The 23817-nt window shown below is 37.9% G+C and overlaps 1 protein-coding gene across 1 annotated transcript in view; it reads left to right on the forward strand.

Moving 5' to 3' along the window:
* The first annotated feature begins 1043 nt into the window (after positions 1 to 1043).
* LOC103595268 (chromosome unknown open reading frame, human C4orf51) overlaps positions 1044 to 23817 on the forward strand; it is a 25916-nt gene continuing 3142 nt past the window's right edge. Inside the window, 3 exon segments of the mRNA XM_008578631.1 lie at positions 1044 to 1273; positions 10012 to 10092; positions 21506 to 21563. Of these exon segments, the coding sequence (XP_008576853.1) occupies positions 1044 to 1273; positions 10012 to 10092; positions 21506 to 21563 (369 nt within the window).

Genomic DNA, 23817 nt, shown 5'->3' on the forward strand with positions numbered 1-23817 from the left:
TATGGAGATCCTTTGTCAACACTGATGATGGTTCCACTTGCACAGGTGCTGATCAATACCTCTAAGGGAGGGGGGCATGGCATCTGTGTTTATAAAGAATCCTAGAGGTTACTTGAATGAGCACTGAAGGTGGAGAACTACTGCTCCAAGAGTTGATAAAGAAAGGATCAGTGTTGAAAGATGGATTTCATTTTGATTTGCCAATGAATTGTTTGTTAATCTGGAGAAGTAAGCATGGGCAAACATATCAGCCAGAGTTAGAATAATTATTAGTGAAGGATGGAGGGAACCAGGTGAATAGAAAATTGATTGCTATGACTTCTCAACATACAAAAGATTCACCATGGCATTTTCATGACCTTCATTCTTAATCCTGGCTGCTCTTTAGAATCATCCAGGATTAAGCTGTTAAAAAATGCCGATGCCTGGAACCTACTCCAGACCAATAAAACATCTATGTGGTTGGGGCCTGGTTGTCTGTTTATTTTGACAGCTCTCAGGGTGGCTCCGGTGTGCAGCCAGCCCGAGCACCATTGCTCTATGACATATGAGAAGCTATGAGTCACCTGCTGTTGTTGACATCACAACAGTTCATGTTCTCTTTCAGACACTTGGAGGCTAGGTCTTTAGGGGAAATGAACGCTTTGGCACTGTCTTTTTATCCCTTACTCCCACTTCTTAAACCACCATCATTGGGATTCACTGCTTTATTTATGCTAGCAGTAATATTACAAATAATTTTGCACCTGCTTTCTTGCCATAATTATGAACCAGTATATTTCTTAGAGCAAAGGCCAGAAAGTGATATAATTTAAACATTTGTTAGTTAAAATTTGGGGTGATGGGGGATAGCATTTGTGGAATTTTGTGATCTGTTGCTTGGCAACTATATCTAAGACAGTTAAGCTTGTGCACTCTGTGAACTGTGGGAGTTAACTACGTTTGGTGAGCCCGGTCAATTGCTTCCTGTTACTGAAAGGAAATTAATTTTCATTATGCAGAGGGCTTGAAAAGTTGTCATTCAGAGAGGGCCATCCATAGCTATGTCACGCTTCTACTTGACTCCACAAATTCTTCTGCCCTTTAGCCCTCTTACTTCTCAAGAGTCTGATCTGATCAGACACAAGGCAGGAGCATCGTGGAGGAAGGAGACCCAATGGTCGGATTCTTCTGCGACGACGTACTCTGGCAGTTACTGGAAAAAACAACTGGATGAGTCCACATGCAGCTGGTTTTCTTTTAGAGCAGGACAGCATGAGCCTGGGTATAAACAGTAAGATTTCTTTGTGCTTTGCACCTGGATATGTCACTATAAATAGACAAGAGTGCTCTTAGAGGAAAGAGGGTATTGCAGAACCAGGGAGACTTCATAGACCTCAACCCTGTACATTTCCCTGTGTGAATGAATGTCAGCGGGGAAAAGAGCTAAATAGTTACCAGCTGAAATTATGATCCTATTCTCTATTTCTATTTAGTATTCCTAAAATCACATATACTCCTGAAAGGATGTGAATATGCACATGTGACTAAACTGTGGATATTTCGTGTTCTCTTCGAGAGGCAATCCTGAGACTTTTACTTTGTTTCTTGTGTAATTTTTCTACTTTCAGGAGTTTAAAAGTTCCCTCAGAGCAGGAAGTGGACTAAGTCATCCTCTACTTCCCACCTGTGGTTATCGACCCACACGGGTGTTGAGGGCCAATGGACATTTTCCGAGTGTTTACTGTAAGCCAGGCCCTATGACAGGCCCACAGTGAAAAATTAATTTCACAACATCAAGGTCAAGGGTTCAGATCCCCAAACTGGCCAGCTGCCCAAAAGAAAAAAAAATTAATATCAGTTTGATAGGTAACTGCAACTACAGAAATACATGATCAGCATGAGGGAAGTTTTTATCAGTGTCTGTGGTGAGGGAGGGAGTATTGTATTTCTGGAAAGATCTTGGCGAAGCAGGTTTCTGGGGAGCTGGTCTGGGAAGGCAGGTGAGGTGGAGACTAGAAAAACACAATGCATGGAGGAGAGTGTGCATGACAGTAAAGCAGCATTAACCCCAGACACTACCAGGGAGCTGCAAGGAGCTCGTGAGTTTGAGACAGACAGTATGAGTGGGAATGTGAAAAAATGTGAGGGCTTGTTACGAAGTCTGTCCCTGTGTATGTTAATTGGTAAATATCTTATCCAAATTCTGGAAATCTCTATGAAAATCTACTGGACTGTTGGCTCCACCTTCAAATGTGAGGAATAACCCACATAATACCCTAATGAATATTAGTTACATTGCCTTCCAAGTCTTTCCGAATCATCAAAACAAAGTGCTTAAAGCTAAAATGTCTCCAAAGTACTTTTCAATTGGGTTCCTTGTCTAGTTTATTCCAACAAACTACAGTCTCTGCATTTTTAATAGCTCTCAAGTGTGTTGACACTTCACTTAGCTTTGGAAGTCCTTTTGTTAATTCTGTGATATTTGAGGCACCTCTTGACCAGATAAGGAGTCTTGGAGTACTGCTGGGGTCCTCTCTCAAAATACGTAGTGTTTGAAAGCTGGTATCCAAATAGATCCATTCACCAGAGTAGAAAAAAACGTATTTAATAACCCTGAAAAATGAAGAAATATGACATCTGGTAAAAATGTACAGAACTTTGAATTTGTTTCCTATTCAGAGTGTGATCATTATGTGAATCATTCCAACAAGGCACTCTGTGACATCGCAAACCACAAAAGAGCACAAGCTTGTGAGGTTTATATGTTTTTTGGAACCTCTGAAATGTCTTTGCACAACTACTGCTTATTCTATTAGAAGCAAAGAAGAAGCAAGTGTTATAAATGAAGATGAAGGGCACATTAAGCTCATTTTGAAAGTACTGGTTATATTCTAAATTTGCTTTTGTTTTAAATCTTTTTTGTGGTTAATTGTAGCTACAAGGACAAATGTCCTTTTAAGTTCTGAGCGAAAGCTGTTTAAAATTTTGTAAGGCTATAGACAGACATCTTTATACTGCTATAAAATCAACATGGTCCAAGGGAGATTGTTGGAACAAAATATAAAATGATTGATCATTTAAAAAGTGTTGTCAGGAAAATATCAAACTATGCAAAACAGTACTTTTTTTTCACCACATACGTTGAATACCCGTATTGTGTGGGACACATGAAACTTGATAGAAGTCTTGATCATCTGGTTCTGAATCAATTTTAACAGCAAATATGTAAAATTCATAAACATGAAAGAGGAAGGATTCTGCATTGAGAGAATGGAGATTAGTGTTGTACAGAACTTAAGCAATTATGGAATATTCGTGTCAATCCTGGTTGTCTGCCAAGGGAAGAGTTACATTTTGGATTCCTAAGACAGGGATATGGTCAAGTATAAATTATTGAGTCTTGATGCTTTGTTTATCCATTAATTCATTTTATTAAGTAAATATTTATTAATGTCCTATTATGTGTAAGGTCTTAGGCCAGATGTTGGGGCTATATCAGTGATCAAAACATATTTAGCTCCTGTCTTCATGGAGCTTATAGTCTGGTGAAAGAAACAATCACGAGAGAAACATAAACGATCTGTGCTTTGAAGGAAACAAATAGGGAGCTTTGTTAAAAAACAAAAAAAGAGTGGCAGTTTCTTACAAAATTAAACATAGTTTTACTATATGATCCAAAAATCATGCTCCTAGGTATTTACCTAACTAATTTTAAAATTTATATTCACACAAAAACCTGCACATGAATATTTATAGCAGCTTTTTTCATAATGACCAAAAACTAGAAGGAACCAAGATGTCCTTCAATAGACGAATGGATAAACAAACTGTGGTACATCCAAACAATGGAATATTATTCCATAATAAAAATAAATGAGATACCAAGGCATGAAAAGACATAGATAAATTCTTAGATTCTAACTAAAGAAGCCAGTCTGAAAAAAGTCACATACTGTATGATTCTAATTATATAACATTCCAGAAAAGCAAAATGAAGACAGTAAACACATCAGTGGTTACCAGGGGTTGGGGAAAGAGTTGAACAGGTGAAGCATAGGGATTTCTTAGTTCAGTGAATATATTCTGTATGACACTATAATGGTGAAGGTAAGACATTAAGTATGTTAAACTATATAGCACTTTACAGCACAAAGAGTAAATCTTAATATATGCAAAGTTTAAAAAATTATTTAGGAGGGATCCCAGGATGAAATACAGAATGTGATAAAGGAATCTAAATGTATTACAAATATACGAAATGACCTCACTGAAGGGGGTGTGGGAATCAGGTGCTGATCTAAGTAACTTTGGAAATGAGTGGCGTTTGTAAGACTGAAAGGCTACAGGAACTGGACATAAGCACTGTACTGTAGTCGATGAAGTTGCTTCCCATGGGGTTTGGGGTAACAATTCTTGAAATGACTATGCACATATACTGGAATTGAACAATTAAGTAAATGGATGGCAGATGGTAGGAGCCAGGTTGCTTGCTGCTGGAGTGAAAGGTTAACAATAAGCAAGAGGAAGAGGCTAGGATGATCCATGTTGTAATGGATTAGAATTGGATATATTAGTATGAACTTATGTTTAGCTTAATACACATGTAGATGGTTACATATAGAGATATTTATAGATATGTGTCTATACACAGGTTAATGTGCACACATATATTTCCTTGTTCTTTGGGAGAAAGTCACTATGCTTAGCCCATATCAATACGCATTGTCAGGAAAGAGGGCCTAGAAGCAAAACATTCTAACAAATAGCAGACCTGGTGCCCAGATTTTGGTTTCTAATACTATTCTCCAGTAAAAGAAACCAGGGTTCCTTGGAGAAATAGCTGATTTTCAGACTGGGGTAGGAGATATACAAAATGAGCCTGGAGCATTTTGTAGTACCAGAAAGTACAAAAGTGCCACAACTCTCCCCGCAAATAAACAGAAACCAAAATCAAGCCAAAACAAAACAGAAAACAATGGAGCCAACTGAAAGAGCTCCCAATGGTCAAAGCTGAAAAAATTTGAACAACAAAATAAAGTAGTATTGCATTATAACCCAATGTATGTATGTATGAATCTATTCTGGTGTAAATACATTAATAGGGGAGAAAGGATCAGTCTCTTCACGGTCAAGGCGGTGAAGCCTAACTCACTACACGTTAAGTGTGAGCTGTGCATAGTGACTTTCTTCCAATAACTATGGAAAGGAAAAATATGTATGAATCTATTCTGGTGTAAATACATTAATAGGGGAGAAAGGATCAGTCTCTTCACGCTCAAGGCGGTGAAGCCTAACTCACTACACGTTAAGTGTGAGCTGTGCATAGTGACTTTCTTCCAATAACTATGGAAAGGAAAAAAAGTACCTTTACAGTGGAGAAACCTGACAAATACTACCTCAAGCCAGATGATTAAGGTTAATATTGAAAATGATAAACCATATTTACATCCTTGATATGATGTGATGAGAATGGAAGTTTACTTTTGTGGTCTTCCTGCCCAAACACATTGCCCTCATCTAATCATGAGACAAATATCAGAGAAGTGCCAATTGAGGGACATCTCACAAAACAACTGACTATTAATCCTCAACATTGTCGAGGTTGTGAAGAAGAGGACAGTTTGAGAAACTGTCACTTCTATGAGGAGCCTAATGAGACATGACTACTAGAAGTAATGTTGTATCCTGGAAGAGATCCTGGGACAGAAAAAGGACATTAGGGGAAAACTGAGGAAATCTAAATAAAGTATAGGCTGTAGTTAAAATGTGTCAACATTGGTTTATTAATTGTCACAAATATAAAATAGTAATATGCTAATAGTAGGGGACACTGGATATGGGGTATATGACAACTCTATGTACTGTATTTATAATACTTCTGTTAATCAAAGTGTTCTAAAATTAATTTTTTAAAAAAGAAAAGAGCCCCACTAATTCAATAAGACAAGAAATGGAAAGAAACTATACAGATTAGAAAGGGAGAAATAAAACTGTCTTTGCAGATAATATAATAATCTATGTAGAAAATCTTTATTTTTATTTATTTATTTATTTATTTTTTTGTCTTTTTCGTGACCGGTAAGGGGATCTCAACCCTTGGTACGGTGTTGCCCGCATCGCACTCAGCCAATGAGTGCACTGGCCATCCCTATATAGGATCCGAACCCGCGGTGGGAGCGCCGCTGCACTCCCAGCGCTGCACTCTCCCGAGTGCGCCAGCCGCCCTATGTAGAAAATCTAAAGACAAAAAATCTAAAGGCCAAAAAAAAAAAAAAAAAAAAAAAATTTAGCCAAAAAACTTCTGGAACTAAGTGATTACAGCAAAATTGCAGAATACAAGGTTAATATACAAAGTCAATTGCTTTCCTATATATGAGCAATGAACAAGTGGAATTTGGGATAAAAAACACAATACCATTCACATAAGCACCCCCCAAAATGAAATACTAGGGTATAATCTAACAAATATGTACAAGATCTATATGAAGAAAACTACAAAACTCTGATAAAAGAAATTGAGGAAATAAACAAATGGAGAGATGTTCCACGTTCATGGAGAAGACAACTCAATATTGTCAAAATGTCAGTTCTTCCAAACTTAGTCTATAAATTCAATGAAATCCTAATCAAAATCTTAGCAAGTTAGTTTGTGGGTATCAACAAATTTTCTGTATTAGTCTGTTTTCTGTCATTTTTAGCAGAATACCTGAAACTGAGTAATTTATAAAGAAACAATTTATTTATTTCTTATAGTTTTGGAGGCTGGGAAGTCAAAGGTCCAGGGGGCACATCTGGCAACGACTCTCTGGTGAGAGACTCTCTGCAGAGTCCTGAGGCAGCACAGGGTATCATAAGGCAAGGAAGCAAGAGCATGCTAACATACTCATTTGCTCCTCTTATAAAGCCATCAGTACCACTCCCATGATAAACCATTCATCCATTAAGCCATTAATCTGTGAATTAATTAATCCACTCATGAGGACATAGTCCTCACAATCCAATCACCTCCCAAAGGCCCCACCTCTCAATACCACCACACTGGGGATTAAGTTTCAGTGTCAGTTTTGGGCGAACATTCAAACTATAGAATTCTGCCATTCCAAAGTTTGTAGGCAAAAGACCAAAAATAGCCAACACTATATTGAAGAACAACAAAGTTGGAGGACTGACACTAGTTAACTTCAATACTTACTATAAAGCTTCAATAATCAAGACAGTGTGGTATTGGCAAAAGCCTAGGCAAATAGATCAATGGAACAGAACAGAGAGCCCAGAAATAGACCCACATAGAAATAGTCAACTAATCTTTGACAAAGGAGCAAGGGCAGTACAATATAGCAAATATAGTCTTTTCAATAAATGGTGCTGGAAAAACTAGACATCCACATGCATAAAAATGAATCTAGGCATAAACCATTTACAAAAGTTAACTCAAAATGGATCATACACCTACATGTAAAATGCAAAACTATAAAACTCCTAGGAGAAAACTTAGATGACCTTGAGTATGATGATCACTTTTTACATACAACACCAAAGGCATGATTCATGAAAGAAATAATTCATAAGTTGGACTTCATTAAAATTAAATACTTCTGCTCTGAGTAAGACTATGTCAAAAGACACAGGGAGAAAAGATTGCAAAATGCACATTTGATAAAGATTGTTATTCAAAATATATAAAGAACTCTTAAAACCCAAGAATAAGAAAACAAACAACCCAATTAAAAATTGGGACAAGGACCAATTTTTAACAGACACCTTACCAAAAGAGATATACAAATGGCAAATAAGCATATAAAAAGATGCTTCAGGACAGATGTTATCAGGGAAATGCAAATTAAACTACTACACACCTATCAAGAGTGAACTCTAATGTCAACTATGAACTTTGGGTGATAATCGATGTGTCAATATTGATTCATCAGTTGTAACAAAAGTACCACTATGGTGAGGGAATGTTGATTATGAGAAGACTATTATTATGTGAAGACAATGGGTATATGGGGAATCCCTGAACCTCTCTCTTAATTTTGCTGTGACCCTGAAATTGCTCTTTAAAAAAAAAAAAAAACTCAAAAAAATTGGGGCAAAAGCGGGAGAAGGTAGAGAGGAGAGCTTCTTTAGATTGGGTGTTCAAAAGGCGGGAAATATTAGGATTAAAGAGAGACATTTTATAACAGTAGAAAAGTCAACTGAATAGGAGGAAATTACAATCCAAAATTTATGTGCATCTAATAACATAGTCTCCAAGCTTACGAGGTAAAACTGAAAGAGCTAAAAGGAGAAATAAGCAAATCCACAATCATAATTAAACATTTTAACACACCTCTCTCAGTAATTGATGGAACAAGCAAATAATTAGTAAGGACACAGCAAATTTAATTGACATACCTAGAGTACTGTACCAACCAACAGCAGAATGTACACATACATTCTTTTCGAGAGTACATGTAATATTTTCAAAAACTGACTATATGTCGTGCCATTAAAAAGTGAAATCAGGCCGGCCCGGTGGTGCACTGCTGCAGTGCGCCACTTCGGAAGCACGGCGGCGTTCCCGCTGAGGGTTCGGATCCCACATACAGACCGGCCGCTCACTGGCTGAGTGAGGTGCGGGAGCGACACCAAGGGTTGCGATCCCGTGGCTGGTCCCGGTCCGGTACGGGCGCGACACTGAGGGTTGCGATCCGTTGCCGGTCACGAAAAAAGACAAAAAGGAAAAAAAAAAAAAAAAAGTGAAATCAATGACAAAAAAAACCCTAGAAAATATCCAAATATTAAAGAATTTAACAATACATTCTCGTATAACCCATGGGTTAAAATAAAATCAAAGTGAAAATCTAAAAAAATTTAGATTGAATAATAAATAAAATATGATATATAAGACTTGTGAAAGCAGTAACCAAAATGTGAAAACAATCCAAATGTCCACTGACAGATGAATGGATAAACAAAATGTGGTATATACATACAATGGAATATGATTCAGCCTGGGGATGAAATTCTGATACATGCTACAACATGGGTAAACCTCGAAAGCTTTATGCTAAGTGAAAGAAGCCAGACACAGAAGGACAAATTTTGTATCATTCTACTTATATGAGGTCCATAGATTAGGCAAATTCATAGAGATAAAAAAGTAGAATAGAGGTTACCAGGGGCTTGGAGGAGTGGGATACGGGGAATTATTGTTTAATGGATACAGAGTTTCTGTTTGGGTTGATGAAAAAGTTCTGGAGATAGGTGATAGTGATGGTTGTACAACATTGTGAATGTTTTTACTGTCACTGAATTGTACACTTAACAATGACTAAAATGGTAAATTTTCTTTTATGTACATTTTATCACAATAATAATTTTTAAATACATTTGTGGGGAGCAGGTCTTTTAGAATGCAGAGATATCCACCCCTCAGTGTAATTCTGTATATCCACCCCTTGCAAAAATTGTCAAAATCAACTTTTTCAAAACTCTGGGAATTAACCACAGGTGTTGCAAAAATCTGAGGAATGTATTCAAGGAAAACTGCAGAACCTAGGCAAGAACAGTAGGATCTGTGCATTGTAACTTGACTACTCCCATCTCCTTGATAGTCCTTGAGAGCAATGATGGTCTCTAGACTGCTATTAAGTTTTAAATTTTATTTGAAAACCAGCATAATTATTATAATCTTCTCTATTCTGTTCATAGCACTTATCTTATTTTGAAAACAACTCCCTAGAGAAACACTCATAAATCCTGTTGAAATAATTATAAACTTAATGTTTGAAATTTTTATGCACAGAAGTTGAAAATTTTACCCTTTTATGACAAATTAGAGAATAAATCACTAAAGACAGTGAGAAAATCCAACTTGTGTTGATTTAATGGGAGTGTGGCTTTATGATTGGGAGTGTGGAAAGAGGGGAAGAGAAGCAGCGAAAGTTTAAGAAATTAACTGAAAAGATAAGTGCATAGGCTGCATGTGATTTATAAACTCATAAAGTTATAAACTTACAAACTTGTTTCTTCTACTTGCTTTCTTAGGATGTCATTGCCAAACAGCTCTGCCTTCAATTCTCTGCTCTACCAGGCTGGTAGTCAAGAGACTACAGATGTTAAAGGTAAGTGCAACATGGTCAGTTTGTCTTTGCATAGCCCTTTGCCAAGATTGTTGTATTTCTAACTTTTAGTGTTTTTTTTTTTTTTTCTAGCTTCAGTGAAGTCTGATTGACAAATACAAATTGTATATATTAAAGTTTTACAACATGATGTTTTGATATATGTATACGTTGTGATGTGAGTACCACAATTAAGCTGATTAACATATCAATCACCTCACGTAGTTACTCTGTGTGTGTGTGTGTGTGTGTGTGTGTGTGTGTGTGATGAAAACACTTGAGATGCACTCTCTGAGCAAATTTCAAGTATAAAAAGTATTTTTGTTGACCATAGTCACTATGCTGTGTATTAGGTCTCCAGAACTTATTCATCTTATAACTGAAAGTTTGTACCTTTTGGCGAACATCTCCCCATTTCCATCACCCCAGAGCCCCTGGTAACCAGCATTCTATTGTCTGTTTCTATAACTTTGACTTTTTTAGATGCCATATATAAGTGAGATCATGCAGTATCTGTCTTTTTTTTTTTTTTTTTTTTGCCTGGCTACTTTCCCTTAGTATAACATCCTTCAGGTTCATCCATGTTGTCACAAATGGCAATATTTTCTTCTTTTTTAAGCTGAACAATATTCCATCATATGTATATAACACATTTTCTTCATCCATTCATTCATCAATGAACACTTAGATTGTTTCCATATCTTGACTATTATGAATAATGGTGAAATGCTCAAATTTGCATATGCAGATATCAAGACAGTGATTTTATTTCCTTTGGATATATACCCAGAAGTGAGATTGCTGATCATATAGTAATTTTATTTTTAATTTTCTGAGAAAATTCCATACTGTTTTCTGTAATGATTGTACCATTTTACATTCCCACCAACAGTGCATAAGAGTTCCCTGTTCACCACATCTTCACCAACACTTGTTAATCTTTCAACTTTTTGATAATAGTCATCCTAACAGGTTTGTGTGATGTATCATTGTGGTTTTGATTTGCATTTTTTCTAACGATTAGTGATGTTGAGCGCCTTTTTATGTACTTGTTGGCTGTTCATATGTATTCTTTGGAAAAATGTCTGTTCAAGTCCTTTGCCCATTTTTTTTTGACCAGTAAGGGGATTGCAACCCTCAGCATGGTGTGGTCCACACCCTGCTCAGCCAGTGAGCACACCGGCCATGCCCTTTGCTCATTTTTTTTATCAGGTTGTTTTTTTTGCTACTGAGTTGTACGGATTCCTTATATATTTTGGATATTAACCCAATATCAGAGATATGGTTCGCAAATATTTCCCTCTATTCTATAGATTGTCTTTTCATTTTATTGTTTGCTTTCTTTCTGGGCAAAAACTTTTTAGTCTGTTGTAGTCCCACTTGTTTATTTTTGCTTCAATTTTCTGTGCTATTTATATTGTATCAAAAAAATCATTGTCAAGACCAATGTGAAGAAACTTTCCCCCATGTTTTTTTCTAGGAGTTTTGAGGTTTTACATCTTATATTTAAGTATTTTATCTATTTTGAGTTGACATTAATGTATGATGTAAGATAAGGGTCCAATTTTTTTCTTTCTTTCTTGTCTTTTTTTTACCTTTTTTCTTTTTTTTGCAGCTGGCCAATATGGGGATCTGAACCCTTGAGTTTTTCCAACACTAATTATTGAAAAGATTGTCCTTTCCCCATTGTGTGTTCTTGGTGCTTTTGTTGAAGATTAGTTAACCATATATGCATGAGTTTATTTCTGGGCTCTCTATTCTGTTCCATTGGTCTATATGTCTGTTTTTATGCCAGTACCATACTGTTTTGACTACTATAACTTTGTAATATAATTTAAAATCAGGACAAGTCTCTTTTCTTACTGCTTTCAAAATTACCTGTCTGATTTTTGACAAAGTTTGGTAATAATGTGTCTTGGTAAAGTTCTCTTAGAGTTAAATCCATTTGGAAATTTTTGAGCTTCATATACTTGGATGCTCATGTGTCTCTTCCGATTTGGGAAGTTTCTAGCCATTATTTCTTTAAATAAGCTTTCTTCCCCTTTTTCCCTCTTCTCCTTCCTGTACCAACTTAATCTGTATATTAGTGTTCTTGATGGTGTCCTACATATCCTGCAGGATTTCCTCATTCCTTTTCATATTTTTTTCTTTTCTCCCCTGATTCAATAATTTCAAATGATCTGTCTTTGAGTTCACATATTCTTTCTTCAGGTTGATCAAGTCCATTGTCGATGTTCTCTATTGCATTCATTTAATTCATTGCATTCTTCAGCTCCAGAATTGCCGTTTTTTTTTTTTTTTTTTTTTTTTTTTTTTTTTTTTTTTTTTTTTTTTTTTTTTTTTTTTTTTAATAAAACTTATCATGTATATTTAAGGTATACAACATGATGTTATGGGATACATATAGATAGTAAAAAGGTCTCTATGATGAAGCAAATTAATATATGCATCATCTCATGTAGTTACCCATTTTTGTGTGTGTGAAATCTGTCCATTCAGCATGAATGCCACATACAGTACAATTTTAATACCTATAGTTCTCATGTTGTACATAAGATATATAGACTTGTTCATCTTATGTATCTGCTACTTTGTATCCTCTGACCAATGTCTTTTGTTTGTTTTATTTTTATTTCTGTCTCTGTTGAACTTGTTTTGTTCATGTATTGTTTTCTTAATTTCATTGAGTTTTTTGTGTTCTCTTGTAGCTTGCTGTGCTCCCTTAAAACAACTATTTTGAATTCTTTGTCAGGCAATTCATGGGTCTTTATTTTGGGGGATTGTTTACTGAAATATTATTGCATTTCTTTGGTGGTGTCACATTTCCACGAATCTTCATATTCTTTTTTTTTTTTTTTTGTCTTTTTCCATGACTGGTAAGGGGATCGCAACCCTTGGTGTGGTGTCGCTCTCACCATGCTCAGCCAGTGAGTGCACTGGCCATTCCTATATAGGATCTGAACCCATGGCGGGAGCGTTGCTGCGCTCCCAGTGCCGCACTCTCCCGAGCGCGCCATGGGGCCGGCCCATGAATCTTCATATTCTTGAAGAGTTGCTGTCTTTGCACTTGAAGATGTGAAGTCTTTACAGAATGACTTCAGGATACAACTTTCCCAGTCAGCTCTACTAGTGATTCTGAGGCTCTCTCAGAATGGTTGCTCCCATGCCATCTGTCTTGCTTCCTCTTCGGGGGAAGTCTTAAGATTGTATGTCTGCTATCAATTCCATGAAGCCAGGCCAAATGCTGACAGCCTCCTGATTGTTCTCCCTAGAGTGGTGCCTGAAATGCTCAAATTTGTGTGCTTTCTCTGAATCCCGTGGAGTTGGGCTATCTGTCTGTGCATGCCATCTACAGTGGCTTGCACTCACTATCTGTGGGAGTACATGTGGGGAACCAGCCATGGTGGTGGGTAGTGATGCACATGGAGCATTGGGGGTGCCCATGGGCCAGTTGGGCTGGTCTACAGCTGAGGCATCCCAAGCAGCTGATGGGTAGCTTTCCTGATGAAGTCCATGAAGCAGTAAGTACAATCACAATCCATGGCTCTTGTTGAGTTCCAATCCCTAGTTTCGGCGAGTCCCCCACTGCCTCTCTTCCCTGCTCCCAGCCTACCTCAGCCACTCAGCTATACTGATCACCTCAGTAGTCTGAGCTGGGTGAGAAAGAAGTGAGCCTCTTAGACGGTGTCTTGAATGGCTGGAAGAGCAGGTGCTTACTCACTAGACTCTTAGTTTCTCCCATGGGAGAGATCATAGGCTGAGGACATCTCTTGTGGCACTGAGCTGTGCTGCCTTGCAGGCGGGGTGGTGTGGGTAAAGTGAAGCTGTTCTTCTTACTCTCTTCAACGTATATATTCTTGGATTTTTACTCCAACGGTGTGGTAGAATGTCTCCACTAGACACTCAGATTCCCACAAAGGTCCTCCCATCTGTGGGATGTTGTCAATATCAATGCTTCTGTGGAAAGATGACAGCAGAACACTCCTATCCCACCACACTGTCTAACTGACATCACTCTCCGACTTTTAGGTTCTTGATTGTAATCCATATGATTTCCATTTTCCTAATAAAGGCAAGGTGTCTTTAGCAAGAAAGTGACCATGTTCCACTCTGGATATATTGCTCTTAAAAAATGACAGTTATTCCAGGTCAAAAATTTCTCTCCTTCATAAGAGGAAAGGACAACTATTTGTATTGTTAAGATCTGGAAAGACTTTCTTTCTCCCCTTGCAGTAAAGAACATAAAATTGAAACGCACCATATAGCATGGAGACAAGTTTGAAACAGGGAAGGGGGAATTAAACAGTCTGATCACATCATTCATAGTAAGTTAAGGTGACAGTTCATCTGATCTGAGTAGCACAAAGTACAATCCTATTACATTCTTATTGCTATTTGTGCCCTTCAGAATTCTGATTAACCCCGCTAATCACCTATGGCCTGCCAGAGCGGCCGAGCCGTCCTGCAGCTGGAGGGATAGCAGTGTTTGAGGGGTGGTAGCATGAGCAGCAAAAGCAATAATTTACCGTAGGTATGACTTTTTTGTTTCCTATCTCCTCTCCAATTTTTATGGGAAAGTATTGGTAGGAGAAAAGGTAGAAATCACATAAGTGTAAATATTCACAACAATGACTCATTAATTTGCCCGTGTTGCCTTTTTCATTCTCCTCAAATGGTTATTTCCATATAATTGATGGCTATTCTCTTCATAAAGAGGTGACAGTACATCAAGGCAGAATTATTTAATTTGCCCCAATGATAAATTCTTCTCGTGCTTCTTTTTCATTTCCATGTCTCATTTTTGGATTATCAACTTTAATTTTGCTAGGAGCCCCAAATGAAGGAAGTTAAAACATGAAGCCAAGGATCAAATTATCAATACAAGCCAACTACTTAACTTTGCTTAAGACCAACTCGTGGACATTGGTCTACTGATTGTGCCTTTGTAACATCCATTCATAAATAGACCAATCAGATGGGCTGTTTTATGCGTAATTCACAATCATCATGGTGAAAAAGTTCTCAAATTCATTTTCACAACTGTATTTCGAAAAGTTCACTCATATTTGCTCTTCCTACATTAAGGTTTTCCTTTTGCATGAATGTTAATCTTCTCTGCAAGTGTTTGATATGGTTGTGGTTTTTCTGACTTGGTTCCTTACTATGATCCATCATATGCTCACCTCTCATATTCAAAGAAGAACAAAGCCATAGCTAATAAAAATCAAGTATCATAAAACCACAATAAAACAAATTTTTAATTTAACTTTCTCTCCATTTACACTCTGCTAAGACAGAGTCTGGCAAGTTTTGTTTAATTAAAAAGCATCTGTCCAGCAGAAGCCACTTTATGGAGAGCATAGTAGAGGGCAGACTGTGACACAGCAGGGCAGCTCTTGCTGGTCATCCCTTTTCTTTCTCTTGTTCTCAGCTCTATGCCTGTGTCCCATACCCGTCCTGCACTGGGATGAGCCAACGTTAACCTTGCAAAAGAGTACTCTCGCCTTTTTCATTTTTGCTGTTCCTGGAGATGTAATGTGTACCGGGAGGGGGGTTTATATGATATGACCACGTCAATGCTCTGATGTAATAACATGTGTGCGATGCCCTTGGGATATTTCCTAACTGCAGACAACAAATTCCAAGTCTCTGAAGCTGCGACCTGGAACTGCTTGTATGGTATTCTGCCTTTTACAAGGATGACAATGTCTAGGAGCATACTGTCAAGAACCAAATAATGGTCTAAGAAGGCAGCATGCATACAGTTGGTAATATAATCTCAAGAGTATTTGTGTCCCTTTCTAACATCCTTCTTTTTCTCCTACTCCTTCACTACTACATTTTTGCTTCTATGAAGCTATCTTGAAACCTTGAAAGACTTCAAAAAGCAACAAGAACTCACCAGACTACACCGTAAGTCATGTCTTACCAACCCAACTCATGCTCCACACAGGGGGATCTCAACGCATAAACAAGGCGATGTCCTTTCTCTGTTTCCTATTGCACCTGCAATAAAATCCTAGTTCCTTACCAAGTTCTGCAGGGTCTTGCAAGAATGTCTTCCACTTTTCATTTCATACTCCTCCCACTTTTGCTCACTCTTTTCCAGTTATATTGGCTTCATTTAGTAACTTGAAAATGCCAAGCCGTTTCCCACCTCAGGACCTTTACATGTGCTGTTCTCTTTGCTGGAACACAATTATCATGGCTCTGCTGAGCTGTATCCTTCAGGTCCTTCAGGTCTGAATTTAAATGTCACCTATTCAAAGAGACCTTTCCTGGCTACCATGTTTAAAATAAGTTCTCTCTCCCTTTCTCTTAATTTCTATCTTAGTACCTGCTTTGCTATGTATTTTTCTATTTATTTACTTGTTTATTCTCTCTTTCTCCTTCTAGAACATAAGCTTTATGAGGGGAAGAACTTGTCTGTCTTGTTTTTCCTTGTAACCCCAGCAGCTGGCACAGGGTTCAACACAAACCTGATGTCCTATAATTATTCGTCGAACAATGATTTTTATGGGTCTTTCATCGTTGGCTTTTTCTTTCCTACAACATACTTCCCTATAGAGGCAGTTCCTTATTTATAATTTGTTTTCCAAAAAGCAATTTATAAATTACTTTCAAAAATTAGAATGTAGCTTATAGAAGCAACTTTTGAAAAACTTGTATTTCCAATGGTAGCCTTTGGAATCCTATGCAGTGGCCCCTAAACTTGCAATACTTTAAAAATAGAATGAACAACTAGCACCTGGCACTGTGGCACGTGCACATGATTATAGTTATATACACTCTTCTATCACCCAGCCAGATTCTGTAATAGGCAAACCCCAAATGTGACACATATGCATGAGTGGTACAAACTAGTGATGGCAGATGTGATTTGCGGTAAGGGGGAAAGAGGAAAGAGAGCCCGAGAATGGCTAATGCCTGTGGGAGGAGTTGAGGTAGAGGCAGGGGAAGGATCTTCCATTTCTTAGCAATGTGGGTGGCTTGTGGCTTCCAACCTTTGTTGATTTTGCTTTGATCACATCTCAGGCATGTACTCCCTTGTGCTGTTTTGGATCATTTCCAAAGCTTATTGCTCCTGGAGGTTGGGGCCCCAGAGATAAGGTGGAAGCAGATGGGTTAGGGCATGCCTGCGTTGAGAAGGGCTTCCCCACAGGTTTTCTAGCCTGCCAAAGAAAGGGACTATAGGCTAGCCCTGGGATGCGATCTTAAAGGGGCAAATGGCAGCCAAACCAGGCAACCTGCCCCCAGCTTTCCAGGGAGAGGCTCATAGCTCCTCAGTCAAGGCCTCCTCACACCCAGGCCAGCTCTTCCCAGAAAGAGGTGTCGGGGGGACTCCCCCTCTTCAAGGCCTCCTCTTTTCTGCAGTCCAGACATGGGGCCAACAGGAAGCCTCTCACGTCCCCCTCAGCTCTACAGGGAGATACCCAGGAATGAAACCCACCTGCTTCCCCTCTCCCCACAAGAAGACCTAGTTCCTGTCCCTTTCTGTGTTTGACTCTGCACAACATTCCGCTGTCAACTGAGTGTTTCTACGACCTGAGGCGATGCACTTTCCCCTCCCGCCATACATGCCTGGGACGTTCTTCTTGCCCTTCTGTCCCCATCGCCCCACACCTGCTGCCTGGCAGGGACTGATTGGACTACTTCCCTCTTGGTACATGCCCTTATGGGTCCATTCTGTCAAGAGGAGAAGAAGGCTCCAAAAGGCTTTGGCACAAACACCTCCATTGTTTTCCCCTAGGACCACCTCTGTTTGCCTTCCGTTGCCAGCGAACGAAAGCTGCCCCTGTGGGACAGAGAGGGGTAGAGGTCAGAGGGCAGGCTGCTGCCTCACCTAATCACCTCCCTCCCCTTCCTCCGCTGGACTACAGAGAGTAAATTAAAGACATCATAACAGTATATCCTTAAATACTTCAGCATGTCTCTCCTATGAGTAAGAATGTTCTTTTACATAACCACAATATGAGGGTACTTCAAAACATTCATGGAAAGATTCGTATTATCTTTTAATTCTATTTTTCCCATGAACTTTTTGAAGTTCCCTTGTACTATTATCACACTGAACAAATTTAACATTAATGGAGTAATTTTTATCTAATATTCAGACTATTGAATGTCTTATTCTTAAAAATATGTCAGGAAAGATATTTGTTTTGTAATCAATCCCAATGGTTAATGACTTTCAAAGACAGTAATAGCTTATATTTTTGAGGCACCTTAAAAAATCTGATGAAAGCTCTGGGCCCTATCTCCAGAAAAATATCCTTAAAGACACTTATACAAGTCCACAATGCACACAACTTGGATCATTCCAGGGTGTCCGTGGACTGCAGGTTAAGTTGTTACTGTTTAATCTAAATTCTTCTCCTTTGTGCACACGCAGGTTAAGACCACAGCACTCAGAAAAGATGGAGAACAGCTTATCTTCACCTTCCAACATTATGTTTTGTGTTCATGAACCTTCATTTCATGGAACTCAAAGTTTCAAGGAACTCAGAGATGGGTAGATGGGAGATAATATTATCCTCAATCTATTAGAAGAAAACTGAATCCCAAATAAGGCTGACAGTTGTACTATGACAGACACCCAGCAGGTGGACTAAATGATTAGAATAGAAGTTCTAGAAGAACACTTCAAAACTTGAGCTTCTCTGATTCTGCAAGAGCTTGTGCTCACAAGCCTACACTTGCTTTCCTGATAATTTACTTTCAAAACAAAATACCTGTAACATTCCATCAGGGTTGGCACAACATTTAAGGATCTAATATCTAAAAGTAGAATTTGTTGGCAGTTACTAAGATAGTTTCATCAACAAAATTGCCCGATTTGGTTCTAGGACTAGGAAGTGGAAACAGGGGGCGTGGATAGACACTAGCAAATTAGGGTAACATTAAATGTCCTTAATTAAAAGGCGAGCTGAAACTGCCAAGGTCAAGTTGCACTGTGGGCTCTATTTTGTCAACTGTAAACTCGCAAAGAAAATTCATTAGCTAACCATACTCCAACATATGTCAGCTTACTGGTGTTCCTCTCCATAAACAGATTAAAGAAAATGAGAGACATTTCTAGCTCAGTTAGAAAAATGACCAAGTTTAGCTAAAAGACACAAATGTGCAAATACCTGATGCTATGGTCTAGCACAAATTCTATTGTCTGTTTGGTTTTTTTTCCCCATAATTCATCAAATGCCTCAAAATTACTTTCTGTAAAACTTTAATATTATGGAATCACATCACTTACTAATTAATGATTATCCAGTGTAAGTCTTGAAAGAAAAGAGTGTCAAAAAGCTAGCTAAACCTATGGAATTTATAGAAGTCTTATAGAGCTTTGAAAGGCTAAGAATTCACACACAGTGGAACAATCAGAGCTACGTGTGCAGGATAAACTTTTTATCCATCTGCTTTAACTGTAGCTATAAAAAAATGAGTTTTTCTTGAATTTAGCTAAATAATTGTCAAGTTCTTTGAGTCTGGCTTAAGAAACCTTGTTTTAAAAAAGTTTATCAGCATATGCATTAGTCCATTTTCTGTTGCTGTAACAGAATACTTGAGACTGGGTAATTTATAAAGAACAGAGATTTATTTGGCTTACGATTCTGGGACAGCTGCATCTGGTGCAGGCCTCAGGCTGCTTCTACTCATGGCGGAAGACGACAGGCAGCTGGTGGGTATAATCAATCATATGGCGAGAGGAAGCAAGAGAGAGAGAGGAGGTGCCAGGGTCTATTAAACAATCAGCTCGGGCCGGCCGGTGGCGCACTGCTACAGTGCGCCGCTTGGGAGCGCAGCGGCGCTCCCGCCGAGGGTTCGGATCCCACATACAGACGGTTCCCGCTCACTGGCTGAGCGAGGTGCGGGCGCAGCACCGAGGGTTGCGATCCCGTTGCCGGTCCCGGTCCGGTAGGGGTGCGACACTGAGGGTTGCGATCTGTTGCCGGACACGAAAAAAGACAAAAAGGAAAAAAAAAAAAAAACAATCAGCTCTTGTGGTAACTAATAGAGCGAGCTTCCACTCAGGTCCCCCCTCCCCGAGGGAGAGCATTAATCCATTCATGAGGGATCCGCTCCCATGACTCAAACTTGCTATACTGGGGATCAAAATTCCATATGAATTCTGGGAGGACAATATACCCAAACTCCATCAGCATAAAATAGCACAAATAACAATTTTTGCCAAATGCTATTCCTCTCTTTTGATTCATCCCTTACTAATGACCAGACCCTATCATGTTATGCCAAGCAAGAACCCCTTTCAGCATTTCTTATTTTTAATGGAAATACACCAGAGAATGCAACATGATTAGTCATTAGGGAAATGCAAATCAAAAACACGATAAGATACCACATCAGGTCCATTAGAATGGCTATAATCACAAAGACAGATGATAACAAATGCTGGTGAGGATTTGGAGAAACCAGAAACTTCATTCATTGCTGGTGGGGATATAAAATAGTACAGACACTTTGGAAAACACTTTGGCAGTTTCTTTAAAAGTTGAACATAAATTTACCGCAGGATTCAGCAATTCTATACCTAGGTTTTTACCAAAGAGAAATGTAAACATATGTCTACATAAAGATTTGCACATGAAAGTTCACCATAGCAGTACTCATAGAGTAGAAGCCAAAATTGGAAACAACCCTAATGTCCACTAACTGCTGAATGGATAAGAAAATCTAGTATATTCACACAAAGAATACTATGCAGCAACAAAAAAGAACAAAATACTAAAACAACTACAACATGAGTGAACTTCAAAAACATTATACTAAGTAAAAGAAGCCACACATAAAAGACCACATAGTGTATGATTCCATTTATATGAAATGTCTGGTAAAGGCAAATCTATGGAAAAAGAAAGTAAATTAGTGGTTTTCTGGGGCTGGTAGTAGGAAAGGGGATTAACTATAAATGGGCCTGAGGGATCTTACTGGGGTGATGAGAATGCTCTAAAACCAGATTATGGTGATGGTTGCATAACTTGGTAAATTTACTCAAAATCATTGAACTGTACACTTAAAGTGGGTCAATTTTATGGTATGTAAGTTATGCCTCAATAAAAAATACACCCAAGTTTCTCAAGGCCTTAAGAGAAATTTATCACCTTGGAATTTCAGCATAGTCTTGGTTCCCTCTGATTCTAAGAGTGTAAGCTGTGTATCACAGAAGAATGTTCCAGACATAAAAATGTTTACCCCTCCCAAAAGCTCCAAAAGTTTTACTACAAATGTAACTTTCAGTAACAGTTTGCCTTACCTGAGTGACTCCTGCTTTTCTGCTGGTCAGATGCTAAAGGAAAATGAGTAATGTGTGTACAGTCGGTTGGTAATAGCCTAATCGGGAGTATAAGAAATTTTATTCTATCACTGGGTTTAATCCTGATTTGCCCTCTTCATTTGTATGCAAGATTATTCCCTGATATAACCAGGTCCTTTAAAAAGTCACTTGACGTCAAGCACGGAGTGGTAAGTCTGACATTTCCTAGTGACCGTTTAGAAGTAGAGAGTTTAAATGATTGCACACTGCATATTATTTATAAAAAACAAACTAAAAAGAGTTGGAATTAGTTTTAATAATACTTATTCATTAAACACTTATTTCTGACTGTTTATTATGTGTGCAGCTTTCTATTAGGTGATGGGGATACAGAAATAACCAAGGTTACCAATTGCGAATAACTGATGATGCTGTACTTTTAGCTTAGTCACCAACTTTTCTTCTTTCACATGCATGGCAATAATTATATGTAATAGACTGGCAGTTAAAAACAAAAACAGCTTTTCTCTGATGGTAACTTTCAAATAATACAGAGAAATAGAAACAAAAGTAAAAATCATCTGAAATTGTTCTCTTCCTCCCAGGAATATTCGCCGTTTACATTTTAGTGAACTTCCTTACAAATGTCTCTTTATACATACGTACATAGAAAGACACATGCACACTCACACAGTGTATTGATGAGATTATACTGGACACTGTCCTCTGTAATCTACTTTTATCCCTCAGTATTTTCATGGATATCTTTCCATGTTAATAAACATAATTATTTGTCATCATTTTTAATGGATACATAGTATTCCATTGATTGAACATATCACAATTTAAAAATATCCCATATCACCAGGCATTTAGGTTTTTTCAAATTTATAGCTATTATAAACAATGCTGTGATAAGTAAAATTTGAACACACATTTTTGCAACTGTAAAATCATCTCTTCAGGGTCCATTCCCCTAGGAAGAATTCTTGGGTAAGAAAGTATGCTTATTTTATATATGGCCAAATTGCCTTCCAAAAAATTGGCCTCATACCCCAACAGTACGATGGGATCACCTATCCTTTCTAACATGAGCTTTAAAAAATAATGTTTTTCAATTTGATAAAGATATTTCAATTTTCTAACTTCATTTCTTTGATTATTAGTGAGATTGAGCATTTTCTCTGATGTTTATTAGTTATTCATAGTTTTCATGAATTATAGTTGATTTTCATTATTCACAGTAGTTATGTTTTGTAAAGTTGACATGAACACTGAATTAAGGAATACTGAACCCTTGCTCCTAGGAGAAGTATAAAGTTAGGTTCCTGAGAGCTTCCAGTCACAACATTTTTGTCAATTGATCAGTATAACTTTGTTTTTATGTATGTTTCTGTTTAAAGACACTTTATTTAATATATGTTAACTTACTAACATTTAACTCACAACCAAAAGCACTGAAACTCATGCCTGAATGAAGCTTTATTTACACACGTCTTTTTTCTGTGAGGCACATCATAGCCTTCTTGTGCTTAGGAACACTAGCCAGCACTTCAGCGATATGCTTGGGGCCATTTTAACCAGCTAAATCACCAACAAAAAGGATATAAATGTGGCAAACGTGGCACTAGATAGACTGCATAAAGGATACTTGATCACAGAATGACAACTGAAACAAGAAGGCTTTGTTGCTTTGTTGGACCTCATCTGGGACCGTGCATGTTAGGTGACTCAAATTTTTGCCACTCTGTGCATGTCCACGAATGACCTCAAAAGTGCTCCCAGTATGGATGTTGGGGTTACAAATAAATTTTAGCAAGTAGATGAATTCACAAATACAGAATTCATGAATAAAGAGGATTGACTGTATGTTTTCTTTGCCTATTTTTCTATTAGGGTGTTTAGCTTTTTCTTTTTTATTTGTGTAAGCTGTTTTCACATTAGGTTTGTACTCTTTATCCTGTTCTTTATAAATACTTGCCCCAGTTTTGTCTTTCCATCGTACTGGTATTGTCTGTTATCACAGTCACTTTTGACAGCAGTTTCAAAGTGCCTTTTGAATGCGTAATAACTTCGTATAGCATACATTATACGAAGTTATACGATACGTAGTTTCACCGCAAACACCCCAGTGTGTCTGAGCTTCCAGCAGAAGCCAAAAGCCAACAAGAAAAGAAGGGTGCCCAGACAAATCCCAAATTGCATCTGAAGACCATCTTTCCTAATTAAGGCCTTAGAGGTCATTGCTCAGCCAGGTATAATCCTGTACTAATATTAAAGCCTAATATTTAGGATTAATAATATAGGCAAGTGTCTTCCTGGGCATGTATTAATATCATACAAACTTTTTTAATTTGACAAACTTTCTGATTAGCATGAGTAAGTAGTTTTATTTTGCAAGAAGCTATTAAAAGTAATTGTACACGCAACACTTACAGAGTATAGTTTTATCTTGTAAAAAGG

Source organism: Galeopterus variegatus, unplaced genomic scaffold, assembly GCF_000696425.1.
Source record: "Galeopterus variegatus unplaced genomic scaffold, G_variegatus-3.0.2 Scaffold1731, whole genome shotgun sequence".
Taxonomy (NCBI): domain Eukaryota; kingdom Metazoa; phylum Chordata; class Mammalia; order Dermoptera; family Cynocephalidae; genus Galeopterus; species Galeopterus variegatus.